General features: G+C 47.1%; 1 protein-coding gene across 2 annotated transcripts in view; it reads left to right on the top strand.

The window, feature by feature from the left end:
• TRAP1 (TNF receptor associated protein 1) overlaps window positions 1-13,807 on the top strand; it is a 75,724-nt gene that overhangs the window by 48,530 nt on the left and 13,387 nt on the right. For both annotated transcript variants that reach the window (XR_012161182.1, XM_073362771.1), the window contains exons 9-12: window positions 1,942-2,097; window positions 2,559-2,679; window positions 2,903-2,972; window positions 11,691-11,838. Coding sequence is in view for 1 of the 2 variants with exons in the window: in XM_073362771.1 (XP_073218872.1) it covers window positions 1,942-2,097; window positions 2,559-2,679; window positions 2,903-2,972; window positions 11,691-11,838 (495 nt within the window). In the remaining variant the exon portion in view is untranslated. The remainder of the gene's footprint in view (window positions 1-1,941; window positions 2,098-2,558; window positions 2,680-2,902; window positions 2,973-11,690; window positions 11,839-13,807) is intronic.

Here is a 13,807-nt window from a genome sequence, read left to right as displayed (position 1 = left end):
GTGACTTTTACTAAAAATAACCATGAAAAAATCTTAGCCTTAAGTCTGATATGCTGTTTGGGCACAAGTGAAGGACCTGCTGGCTCTTTAATGGACAGTGGTCAGAACTCTGGGGAGCAGCATAGAACTCTGGTCCTAGCAAGAGGTGTTGTAAAGCATCTGAACTCCCCAGTGAATCCCAGTTACACCTTGGATCCTGGAAACCCTACGACACCATTGTAACTTCTGGTCATATCAAGGGGCTGCTTGGGAATGACCGTTCTAAAAAAGGAAGCGTACTCAGCATATTGCCTGAGCTGCAAGAGTAGTGGGCCTATTGGGCTTGCTATTGGAAGGCAGGGGGTATGACTTGGGGACCTCTGCGTCTGCTACTGATCGGCACTTGGAGATGACACCAAGGGCAAACAATCTATGTAAGAAAGTAAATCTAGCCCAGCAGCAAACCTGAGACCTCTACATTGGTTCCAAACACAAATTATATGGGCAGGATCCCTCACATCTTTACTGATCACAAGTGTGGTGCTATAGTAAGACCAAGAATCATGATGTTCGTAAAGCTCTTTGAGGAGGTAAGGTGCTGTGTCAACACAGTGATTCTTCTGAGAGGGAGATGACATCAGAACTTCAGGAATAAAACCAGCCCAACGTACTTTGTCAAGACACTTTCTGGATACAGGCCTCCCTGTGCAATCACTGGGGAATCCTTAGGAGGAGAGGGGGGAGGAGAGGGGGCTGCAGGGAGAGAGCCAGTCTTTGTAAGGAGGGAATCCCTAGGCTGCGCAGGGTTTGTCGGCTTGTTATACAGATAAAACTGCACAGTATTGTTTCAGGGGACAAGACAAGATGTCATGTTTATTATAATAACACAATTTGATTTAAGACCAATAACTAATATCTAATACCTATGTATGCACACGCACACGCACACCCCAAATGTTCTGCAGCTACTAGATAGTTACCAGTCCTGACTGTAGCTTGGGTTTGTGGCTTGGGGCAGCTAACTGGCCAGGAAAGCCAGGCACAAGGAAGAACTGGGTCTCTGTTGGGCATGCAGGGCATGCACCAATGCCCTTCCATGTTGGCAGCAGAATGTTACCCTTCAAAGTCTTCCATCTCACCCATCCTTTTTGTAGGCTTTAGTTTGAATCCAGAGTCTACAGGTCTTGCTGTGTCACGCTGCCTCTGAGTTTGGTGTGATTGATCACCCGTCAATTGCAGACATGACTTTCAGCCTAGGACCTGGCTTTGATGTTTCTTCAATTGTACTTTTGTTCTCTTCTTTTGAGGGTGGACTCTTTTTGCTTTGTCAGGGCAGTTGTCTGCATCTTTAGCCCTTGGTGTTTACACTTTATTTCATCGGGAGAGGCTGGGGCTGGAGGTTGAGTCCATCATCCATATATACCTCATTCACACATCTAAACTACACTAATCAGATTACAGCAGGGTTTTGCAAAAATGAAGTGAGCATTTTAAAATGGAGTTTGGGACAAGTTAAAATGGAGTTTGGGTTACACCATGGACAAGTGTAAGGAATGGCAAACAGTGAACAGAAGTTACAATGTTGAAGCAGTGCAAGTTTCAGTGATTTAAGCAGCAATTGGATTGAAAGTGAAACTCAATTAGCCAGTTATTGGGGTACCTGGTTTTATGAATGAATGTAGTTTCATTCATAATACTTTACTTATGAAGTTATATTAATAAAGTGAGCAATTAAAAACAATTTCATTGATCAGTTCTATTGCTTTGAAAGACCAGACCAGAATTAGTAATAGTGATGCCTATCTCTGGGCCCTGTCCAGCACAAAGGAAGCTGTTGACAATGGGATGTGCTAGGAGAGCAGAATTAAAAGCAAATGAGTCTTAGCATGTGGCTGTGGGGTGGGGGTGTGTGTGAGTGTTACCAGATGGGTGGGGATTTTAAGCCTCCCTCCTTCCCCACAGGCACTCTGGATGATGGACTCCAAGGAGATTGGTGAATGGCAGCATGAGGAGTTCTACCGTTTCATAGCCCAGGCTTATGACAAGCCTCGCTACACCCTGCACTACAAGACAGATGCCCCTCTCAATATCCGCAGTATCTTTTATGTGCCTGAGATGGTGAGACTCTGGCATTCTCTTGGAGGTGTGGGAAATCCTCAGTGAAGGGAAGGATCAGATGGGTGAGATCATCACAGAATAGACGTCCTTTCCGACTTGAATAGCTTCAGCCTTGTGTGCCCAGCACTGCAGAATTCTTTTGGAGTAGCCAAAAGGGAATGCCCAGTACCTAAAAGAGATGGAAGTATCTCTCCAATGGGAGTAGTGTGCCACAGGATAAATGGGGTGCATTGAACTGTGTCTATTTGTCAGGAGCAGAATCTGGCTCAGGTGGGAGAAACCCTCACAGAGCAAGATTCACACGCTCCTGTAGTTCCGTTCTGGTGGGGAGGATAAAAACGTGATTTGCTCTGATCATCTCAGACCTGTGAAACCCATAGTGAACATCAGCAGAGTGTGGGGCTTTTGTACAAGCATCCTGGGTTTGGATGGTGTAACCTCTTCCCCTCTTGCTTCCACAGAAACCATCCATGTTTGATGTCAGCAGGGAGCTGGGCTCCAGTGTTGCCCTATACAGCCGCAAAATCCTCATCCAAACCAAAGCTGCTGACATTCTGCCAAAATGGCTGCGTTTCCTCAGAGGTAGGCTGGTCAGGGAGCAAGCAGGAGAGTGCAACAGGCTGCAGCAGCACCTTCCTTGAGTGTCACTTAGGGCAGTGGAGGCAGATTTCGGAAGGCAGCCAGGACAGTGACATGAGACATCTGCCGGAGATTTGTGGGGAGGGAGGAGTTAGCAAAAGGCTGAGTCCTCGGAGTCCAGTTGTATCCTAGTCTTGAGTCACTTCATTGCCACTGTTTGTTCTAGGTGTTGTCGATAGTGAGGACATTCCTCTAAACCTCAGCCGGGAGCTGCTGCAGGAGAGCACCCTCATCAGGTGAGCAGACAGAGGGGCTGGTTCCCAGGGGAGGGGATTTTGGTGAGTGCATGAGTGCTAACCCGTCTATGGGTGGGTGGTGATAAAGCTATAGGATGTCAACTGAGATCAAGACCTGGCAGGTGAGCTGTGCAGTTCCCATTAACAAGAGTTTCTGTGTGTAATCTGATCCTATGTAGCCTGAGAAGCTCCAAACTCTCTCATCCATGAGGTGTTTCTCAACCAGACATGGTAGACAGAGTGTTAACTTGCTGTGCACCATCCAGCTTCTTCTTTGAGTTGTGTCCCTGTGAGGGCTCCGCTTCTGGTGCGCCTGCGCCTTTGAGCCCAGATTTTTGGTAGCAGTGCCTGTTCAGCCCATGCACGCACCCTGCTCCTCCTCATGCCCTGCACCGAGGACATATAGGGCTGTGCAGACAAACCACCCTCAGTTCCTTCTCTCCCACAAAGTCCCACAAGGGAAAACTGAGGCAGAGTGGAAGGAAGGCAGGTAATGGAGCACCCACAGGGACATACATCGTGAAGCGCTCCAGTTTTTCGAGTGGTCCCCATGTGTATTCCACTATGGGGTATGCATGTGCCCAGAGATGGAGAATTTTGCAAGCAGTGTCTGTTGATCCGCCCATGCACCCTGGCTCACCTCATGCCCCTGACTGAGCAGTTAAAGGACAGTGCAAACTGACCACCTCTTCGGTTCCTTCTCACTGTCTCATTGTCTGTGTCAGAACTTCCAGTGTCCACAGTTTTGGCTATCTGTAAATAGTTTTTATCATTCTAGTGTTTTCAGGTTTTTATCTGATAGTTATAGAGTTTTGTAGTTAGTCTTCCTGGCCTGGAGAGCCACTCCTCTTTCACCCCTTGTTCTGTTCCCTGATTCGGTACTGGACTATGCCCAGTACTCCAGGCTTCAGAATTTGTGCTTTCTTCCTGCAATCCCTCTTGGTCAGCGATGACCACCGGTGCTGCTTGCACTCTCTCAAGGAAGCCCACATTGCAGCAAGTTGTAGTATCTGCTTCTCGTTCTCCAGCCATACTCAGGAAGGGTGGGAACTTCGCCTTCGGATGCACCTAATGGAAAAGGGCATGACGCCGCAATCGGACCCTGGCCAGAGGACGTCCCTCCCTCCATTGTACACTGGCCTGATTCAACAAGGAGTGCATCTCCTGCCATGAGGTCCAACCTGGGAGCGAAGGAGTCAACCCCCACAGATCCCTTGGCGGAATCTTGTTAGGAGAGCAGAGAGTATGCTCATAAGTATGAGGCTAAGACTTCCTTCATATCCATTTTGAAGAAGTTGGATTCAGCCTTGCTTAAACCAAACAAGTCTATAAGCTTAGCTGAAGAGAACCTAGGATGTCCCACGTCTCAGAAGCATGACAAGAAAGTCCACACAAGTCTGGTGGCACTACCTCCAAACAGAAACCCCAGAATCCACCAGCACTGACGAAGACCGATCATCGAGAGCATCAGTTACCCATGTGCAGTCTTTGTTCTCAGTGGCTGTGGCACTGACTGTCTCTGCTGCAGCTCTGGTGGACTGGATCCCTTTAGTTCTGGGAAGAGCCAAGACCTAGGCGCCTCTTGCGGACATCTTCGCTGCCCCATACCCAGTGCCTCCCTTTTCAGAAGGGTTATAACTCCACGAGCGGAGCCAGTCTTCAGGAGGAGTCTGTCTCTCATTCCATCTTCAGGCAATGACTTCCCTCCAGCAGCCTCATTGGTACTGCCGTTGGAACTGGAATCCTCTTTCCCTCCGTCAGAAGGTTCTAAACCATCTGATGAATCATTATTCCCTCCTCCAAGACCCACCTTCCTGGTCAGAAGACTTGGACAAAACTGGGACCAACCTACACCTCATCACCCATCTCAGAGCCGATGCTACGCCAGGCCATGGAGACTTGTGCAATCTCCATTCAACCCATCCTGTTGTCCATATCGTGGCTGTGGGACCAGCACCATCCTGTAGAGTTGGTCCAACCTCCTAGGAGGTTGCCCTTTCCCTCCCCTGTGAGAGGACACCTGGAGCTGTAGAGGAGACCTTTGAAGAACAGGAGGCAAGGCTGACAAGGTGACACCTCACACAGATATGTCCTCATCATTGCCGGATGAGGCTGTAATGCCTCTACCGCCTTCCAGGGTGGATGACTTTTGACAGTTCCAGAAGCTGATGAAGCATGTCACAGATATAGTTCAAATTCATCTTATGGAAGTCCAGTACTCCTATAATAAACTCTTGGACCTTTTACATACCTCATCTGTGATATGTGTGGCATTCCCAATACAGCCAGCCAAGATGATCTGTCAGACTCCTGCCCTGATACCTCCTACATGCAAATAGGCCAACAAACAATACAACTTCCCATGTAAGGGTTCAGAATTTTTATTTTCACATCCAACACTCAATTCCTTGGATGTAGATGCAGTTAATGAACGTGGGAGGCAGCACAAAACTGAGGCAAGAAGCAGAAGTATCTTGATCTTTTCAGTCACAGAGTAGATTTTGTAACATTGTAATTCAGGATAGTGAATCACCAGGTGCTTATGTCAAACCGTGACTACCTGCTTTACAATAAATTTAATACACTTGTTTAATATTTCACCATCAATAATTTAAGGCCATCATAAATGGAGGCCAGCTCTTGGCAAAGATGCTATTACAGGCCACGTTAGACACAGCCTATACTGCAGCCCACTCTATTTCGACCACTATCAATATACAGTGAGCATCTGGGTCCAGCAATCTGGCTTCCCTAGGGAGTTACAAACCTACTGTAGAAGACCTTCCTTTCATCAGTCACAAGTTGTTTTCTGAGTCTAAGGACAACTCCCTTGTCCCTTCCCACTTGGAAGGACTCGAGGGACACACTTAGATCCCTCGGGATCTATACCCATGCAAATAATAATTTAAGCAGATCTCAGAGAGTGCAGAGGTCTCCCCCAGCTCATTTTTCTAGGTTCTGTCAGCCACCTGAACCAGTGACCAAGAGGCCACAGCTACTTCATCCCAGCCACTTGCATTGTCCCAGTGCCAGTTGTGATGGCTTGGTCGAGAGTGTGAACCACCCACTGCATATGGATTTATTGCTGCAGCATTTTGTCCGCATCCCCCCATTTTTGGATACTGCATCTCCCAATTTCAGCCTACGCAGAACAGCATAACACCAACAAATGCATTTTGGAGACCATAACCTCTGATTACTCCATCCGTTTCACTTCTATCCCTCCCTCCCACCTACCGCACTTCCTTGTCCCTTTTCAGGGACTTATCTCACATTCAGTTGCTGAGACAGGAGGTGGCCTCTCTTCTATGCTTAGGAGCTATAGATCCTGTCCCCGTTCAGCACAGGGAAAAGGGGTTTTATACCAAGTACTTTCTGGTTCCCCAAAAGAACAGAGGATGGAGACCAATAGTAGATCTCAGACATCTGAACAGTGATGTGAACAGCAGAAAATCAGGGTGGTGACCCTTGCAGCTATAATTCCCCCTAAATTGCAGGGATTGGTTTGCAACTCTCGACCTTCAAGATGCTTATTTTTATGTTGTGATTCACCACTCTCACAAGAGGTTTCTTTGCTTCATAGTCAACCTCGACCACTACCAGCACCTCTTGCTCCCTTTTGGCCTCTCCTCTGCCCCAAAGGTATTCTCAAAGATCATGGGAGTCATACCCACCTACCTACTAGGGATGTAAAAGGTTAACTGGTTAACCGGTAAGCATTAGGCTTACTGGTTAAACCAAAGTTAACCGTTAACCCCAGCAGCCTCGCGTCAGGCTGGTGGGAGGGACCCCAGCCCCAACTGGGCTGGAGGAGCCCCAGCCCTGCCATGTTGGCAATGCCATGCCACACCAGCTGAACCAGTGGGACCCAGTTCGGGCCGGAGCAGGCCCCCAGCCGGCTGGCGGGAGCCCAGCCCTGGCTGCACCAGCCAGCCAGCTGGACACCTGCCCTGGCCATGCTGTGTTGAGCCAGGTGGCTGGACCCCAGCCCCAGCTGGATTGGCCCCAACCCTCACAGTGCCAAGGCCCCCCAGCTACCTCAGTTAACCGGTTAAACAAAACAATTTAATCGTTTAACCAGTTAACTTTTTTAACCGATATTTATATCCCTACTACCTACGTTATCTGGGGATAATCATCCTCCCTTATCTCAATGATTGGTTGCTCAGAGGACTGATCTTATCAAGAGGTATGGTCAGCAGTACAAACAACAAGGCTGGTATTCCACAGTTTAGGCCTCTGGCTCAATCTTGAGAAATTTGCTTTTACACCAGCACATCGGATAGATTTCGTAGGAGCTTCTCTGGATGTGGTGACAGCCAGGGTTTACCTACATATGAACAGATTTGTTGCCCTAAAGAATCACATAAAACCAGCCATACTGGATCAGACCAGTGGTTCATCTGAGCCCAGTATCCTATCTTCTAACAGCGACCAGTGTCAGATGCTTCAGAGAGAATGAATAAAACAGAACAATTTCAAGTGATCCATCCCTTGCCATCTTGCCCCAGCTTCTCAAGGATTCAGCTCAGTCCTCAAACCTCAGCAAGAAGTTCTCTCCAACTATTAGGGAACATGGCATCTTGCATTTTCGTAACTCAAGATGCCAGTTTACATCTTCGGTGCCTCCAGGGATGGCTCAAGACAGTCTATATGCCCAGAAAGTATATGTCTGTCCCTTGCTTGGTTCTACAGACACTCAGCTGATACAAGAGACCTTCGAAGGTCTGTGCAGAAGTCTCATTTAGTCAAGATCCTCCTACCATTGTCATATCATGAGACACATCCCTCTTGGGATGGGGGATGCACATCTGGCGTCACACACAATCCAAGGCAAATGGTTGTCCAAAAGTAGCTTCTCCACATCAACCATCTACGGTTGAAGGCAGTCAGACATTCTTGCATTCATTTCCTTCCTCTGGTCAAGGCCCAGTCCATCAAGATCATGACAGACGACATGGCCTGCATGATCTACATCAGTCTCAGGATGGGATGCATTCTTTCTCACTTTGTGCTGAAGCACTAAAACTCTGGAATTGGTGCATAGTCAACCAGATAATCATCTCAGCTTCTTACCTTCCGAGGATGCAGAACACTATGGCAGATCACCTGAGCAGGCATTTTCCTTGGAATTACTAATGGGAGTTGGACATGCAAGTCTTCAACAGTATATTTCTAACCTGAGGGTTCGCAGAAGTGGGCCTCTTTGCAACCACCACCAACACACGAAATTTTGCTCGAGTGGGACTAGACCCTTAATCACTGGGGGATGCCTTCCTCATCTCATGGACAAGAGGTCTTCTTCGTGCGTGTCCACCACCACCGTTACTTTTGAAAGTACTGAACAAGATCAAGCAAGACAAGGCTAGATACATTGTAATTGCACTGATCTGGCTGAGACAAGTCTGGTATCCTTACCTCATTCGATCTGCAAGTTCTGCAACTTCAGGCATGGCTCCTAAATGACTTTTGGTGATAGAGACCCCCTGTTCAGCAGAAGTACAACGGATATTATTAAACAGCAAAAGGACATTTACCTTCAGAAACAGAAGAGATTTCATCACTGGTGTATCCTTCAACAAGTTTCTCCAGATCACTCTTCTCTATCCTCTGTCCTTAACTACCTGTTTGAGTTCAAAAGATCTCGTCTTGATATGAGCTTGGTCAAGGTTCACTTGCGGCTGTTACAGCCTTTCACTCCTTGATAAAAGGTTTTTTCTTTGATTGTTTGTTTGTTTTTCTCATCCCACGATCTCAAGGTTTCTCAGAGGCTTAATGAACCTATTTCCACAGATTAGAGAACCTGCTCCTGTATGGAACTTGATCTTTGTTCTTACGAAGGACCACTTTGAGTCACTAGCTACATGTTCATTGGTTCACCTATCAATGAAAACAGCTTTCTTGGTAGCCATCACTTTTGCCTAGAGAGTTGGAAAATGGGGGGCTTTAATGGCAGATCCTTCTTTCACAGTGTTTTTAAGGACAAGGTATCGTTGTAACCACATCCCAAGTTTTTACCCAATATGTCCTTTGAATTTTATATAGACGAGACTATTCACCTTCCAGGTTTTCTCCTGAAACCACCTCGGACTAAGCAGGATTCTGCCTTCGATACTTTAGATGTCAGAAAGGTGTTACCCTTCTGTCTGGACAGAATGAAACCTTTTTGAAAGTCTCCTAGATTGTTTGTTTCAATTGTGACAAGATGCAAGGGATCCATAGTCTCCACCCAGAGATTCTCAGAATGGATCTTGAGGTGTTTTATTTCAAATTATGTGTCTGCTGACATTCAACCTCTTTCTAGAGCAGTGGTTCTCAACCTTCCCAGCCTACTGTACCCCTTTCAGGAGTCTGATTTGTTTTGCATATACCAAGTTTCACCTCCCTGAAAAACTACTTGCTTACAAAATCAGACATAAAAATACAGAAGTGTTACAGCACACTATTACTGAAAAAGTGCTTACTTTCTTATTTTTGCCACATAATTATAAAATAAATCGATTGGAATATAAATATTATACTTACATTTCAGTGTGATACTTGAGCCTGTTTTTCACATGTTAGCATTGTCTGAAGCCCGAGCCCCATTGCCCAGAGCTGAAGCATGTAACTTAGCTTTGGTGGGGCCCCTGTGGCGTGGGTTCCTGGGCAATTGCCCTGCTTGCCACCCCTAATGCCGACCCCGCACTTGCAACACCTGAAAACCCATCCTGTGACACCTCCCCGGGGGTCACGACCCTCAGGTTGAGAAACTCTGATCTAGATCAGTTGAGTACCCGTGCAAGACCTCTACGTACACCCAGGGACATATGTACCCCGGTTGAGACCCACTGTTCTAGAGCGTTGGCTCATTCTGCAACGTCACACTCTACATCTGTCGCATTACTCAAAGACGGTCCAGTCACTGAAATCTGCAGAGCTGCAACCTGGACCTCCGTACGTACTTTCTCCAGCTATTAATTCTCGCCTCTAGATCAGATGCTGCAGTTGGCAGTGCAGTTTTGTCTTTGATATTGGATGTTGTTCTGACACTCCCCCCTCCTTGTGGGGATACTGGTTTGGAGTCATCTGAAGTGGAACACCCATAGGAGCACTACTCGGAGGAGGAGGAGGAGGAGGACGGGTCGCTCACCTTGTGCAGTAACTGGAGTTCTTCCAGACATGTTTCCCGGTGAGTGCTCCACTACTTGCCCTCCTTCCCCTCTGCTCTGGAGTTTTACCTTGTGGGACATTGTGATAGAGAAGAAACTGCAGGTGATTCGCCTGCACAGACCTATATATCCTCAGCGCAGGATTGCGAGGGGGCACATGCGTGGGCCAAACAAGCACTGCTACCAAAAATCTCAGATCAAGGGTGCAGAGACACACGTGCACTGGAAATGGAGCTCTCACTGGGACACACATCTCAAAGAATTCCAGTTACTGTATGAGGTGAGTAACCACTCCTTTCCTTTAGTGAGTTCATTCACTTTGAACAAGGGAGGGTGGTTAAGAGCAGCTCCAGAGCAGACTTTTTCAACAGTCACATTTCATGGTTGCTGGGGCAATGTTCTGTGTCACAATCTGCTGGATGTTCTGAATACCTGCCGGGTTCCCTCTTGGGTCCTGTATCATCCACGGTACAGACTGACTTACAGCAGGCTTGGCTGGAAATTGGGAGAATGAATTTAGTATCTAGGGCCCTCTGACTTTCCCAACAGGTCCACTGATTGGAAAGTAAAAGGTTCTAAAACACATCAAGAAGTCAGCTGCAGACACAGGGAGGCTGGGCCCACGCTAAAGTAACACCATCTATTGTGCATACATTTTTGAAATATGTCCTTCATAACATCCTCCTAATACTGGACAGTGTTCTGGGCCTCTTTTCAGACGTGCTGCAATGTTAAGCTACATACATAACACGCCTACAGTTACCCCTTTTTCAAAGGTCTGACCAAATAGATCGGCTTTTACACCATGCCCTGAGGGTCAACAGAGCCAAGCACTGTAAGGCCGGCCTTCTCTAAGAGTGCCCTTGAATTTGGAATTCACTCCTCTTTACAATGTGTCCAAAAGGACAACAGACCAAGGCTCCTGTCATGGCTGAGTGTTGCCAGAGAGAGGTCAGGGTGTTATTTTGTATTCTATTGCCTGAGGTGGGGTTGTTGCCTTTGGTGTTGCAGCTGCATCATGTATTCTACTGTTGTTGAAGTGCTTTGAGATTTAGAATAGGTGCTTTTTTACAGTAATCAGAATAATTCTCCTTAATTGGAAGATAAGAAGCCTCCATCATTGTATATGTTCTTAATTAGTTAAGAACACCCCACCCCCCAAAAATGACTACATTATAGCCACCTCCTCACTGCATTTGATTTTGGCAGGTGTGGGGTGAGTTGCCTATTGGGAGAGTACACTAAACCTCTTGTGCAGTGCAGAATGGTGGAGTCTTCTAGGTCAGTTGGAGCCAGGCTCCAGCAGTAGGTTTGGGATACTACCTCACCCCGTCTCTAGCACCAAGAGCTGCCCCTACCTGAGATGAGAGTGGAAACCGATTTCAGATCCCATGTGAAGATGGGGTGAGAGGAGGAAGGCTGTGGCTTGGTAGTTCTCCTTTGTTCTTTATGAGCCAACCCTTGTGTAGGAAACCCATGACTGTATACAGGGAAAGGGACATTAACCTAAAACCATTGAACATTTTGGCCTATCGACTGCTTTTAACAATACTTATTCTCCCTGCAGGAAACTCCGGGATGTTTTGCAGAAGAGGCTGATCAAGTTTTTCATTGACCAAAGCAAGAAGGACCCAGAGAAATATGCCAAGTTCTTTGAAGACTACGGGCTGTTCATGAGAGAGGGGATTGTGACGATAGCAGAGCAGGACGTCAAGGTACATACCATACTAAGTGTCTGGCTGGTGTGAAAGAGTGCAGACTACTACCCAGACTGGGGATAAAGCAGTGGTGCGGGAAGGTGATTCTCTTCTGGGGATCCTACCATTTGCTCGTGGCCTTTTGTGCCTGGTCCTTTGGAATTTTACAGATCCTCCAAAATATTCTGACCTCCACAGTGTCCTACAAGCTTTTAGAAAGGGGGATGTGTACAGGTGCCATTCCCCATCCCTTCTCAGACACAGCCCACACACTATACAGAGTAAACATGCCCTCGCTCTGGGGCTTGGTTTTATTAATATGAATATTAATACTCCCACTTCCCTAATTATAGGTCTGTCAGTCTGACATCGATCCTGGGCAAGGTAATAGAGCAGCTGATACGGGACCCGATTAATCAAGAATTAACGGAGGGTGATATAATCAATGCCAATCAACATGGGTTTATGGAAAATAGCTCCTGTCAAACTAACTTGATATCTTTTTTTGGTGAGATTGCAGGTTTGGCTGATAATAGTGATGATGTAATAGACTTCTGTAAAGCATTTGACTTGGTACTGAATGACATTTTGATTTAAAAACTAGAAAGATATAAAATGAATGTGGCACATGATTAAAAGCTGGCTAACTGACAGCACTCAAAATGTAGTTGTAAATAGGAATCCTCATTGAGTGGGTGTGTCCCTAGTAGGGTTCTGCAGAGATTGGTTCTTGGCCCTGTGTTGTTCAACATTTTTATCAATGACCTGGAAGAAAACATAAATCATCACTGATAAAATTTGCAGGTGACACAAAAATTGGGGGAGTGCTAACTAATGAAGAGAACAGGTCACTGACACAGAGCGATCTGGATGGGTTGGTAAGCTGGGCTCAAGCAAACAATACATGTAGAGCCCTGTGCGGATACAAAATTTGTATCTGCATCCGATCTGCAAAGATGGTCCACGTATGTGGATATCCGTGAATATAAAGCAGATATCTGCAGATTTGCAGGGCTCTCAATATGTGTTTTTTATATGGTTAAATGTATACATCTAAGAACAAAGAATGGAGGCCCTACTTACAGGATGGGAGAGTCTATCCTGGGAAGCAGCCACTCAGAAAAAGATTTGGGGCTCGTGGTGGATAATTAGTTGTATATGGGCTTCCAGTGCAAAGCTGTAGCCTAAAGGGCTAATGCAATCTTTGGATTTATAAGCAGGAAAATCTTGAGTAGAAATAGAGAGGTGATTTTTACCTCTGTATTTGGCACTGGTTTGAATGCTGCTGGAATTTTGTGTCCAGTTCTGGTGTCCACAATTCAAAAAGGATGTTGATATATTGGAGTGAGTTCAGAGAAGAGCCACAAGAATGATTAAAGGATTAGAAAACATGCCTTGCAGTGATAGAGTCAGAGTTCAATCTAGTTAGCCGAGCAAAGAGAAGGTTATGGCGTGATTTGATTTCAGTCTATAAGTAGCTACACGGGGAACAAATATTTACTAATGGGCTCTTCAGTCTAGCAGAGAAGGGTCCAAAACAGGGGTGGGCAAACTTTTTGGCCCGAGGGCCACATCTGGATATGGAAATTGTATGGTGGGCCATGAATGCTCACAAAATTGGGAGTTGGGGTGCAGGAGGGGGTGAGGGCTCCGGTTGGGGGTGCAGGCTCTGGGGTGAGGCTGGGGATGAGGGGTTGGGGGTGCAGGAGGGTGCTCCGGGACCGAAGGGTTTGGAGGGTGGGAGGGGGATCAGGGCTGGGGCAGGGGGTTGGGGTGCAGGCAGGGGGGCAGGCTCCAGGCAGTGCTTACCTCAAGCAGCTCCCAGAAGCAACAGCATGTCCCCGCTCCAGCTCCTACGCAGAGGTGCGGCCAGGCAGCTCTGCGCGCTGCCCCGTCTGCAGGCGCTGCCCTTGCAGCTCCCATTAGCTGCAGTTCCCGACCAATGGGAGCTGCGGGGACAGTGCTTGGGGTGGTGGCAACATGCGGA

The sequence above is a fragment of the Lepidochelys kempii genome, chromosome 10 (assembly GCF_965140265.1).
Source record: "Lepidochelys kempii isolate rLepKem1 chromosome 10, rLepKem1.hap2, whole genome shotgun sequence".
In the NCBI taxonomy this organism is placed as follows: domain Eukaryota; kingdom Metazoa; phylum Chordata; order Testudines; family Cheloniidae; genus Lepidochelys; species Lepidochelys kempii.
Note: the sequence above shows the minus strand (reverse complement) of the source record. Positions and strands in the feature narration are given on the sequence as shown.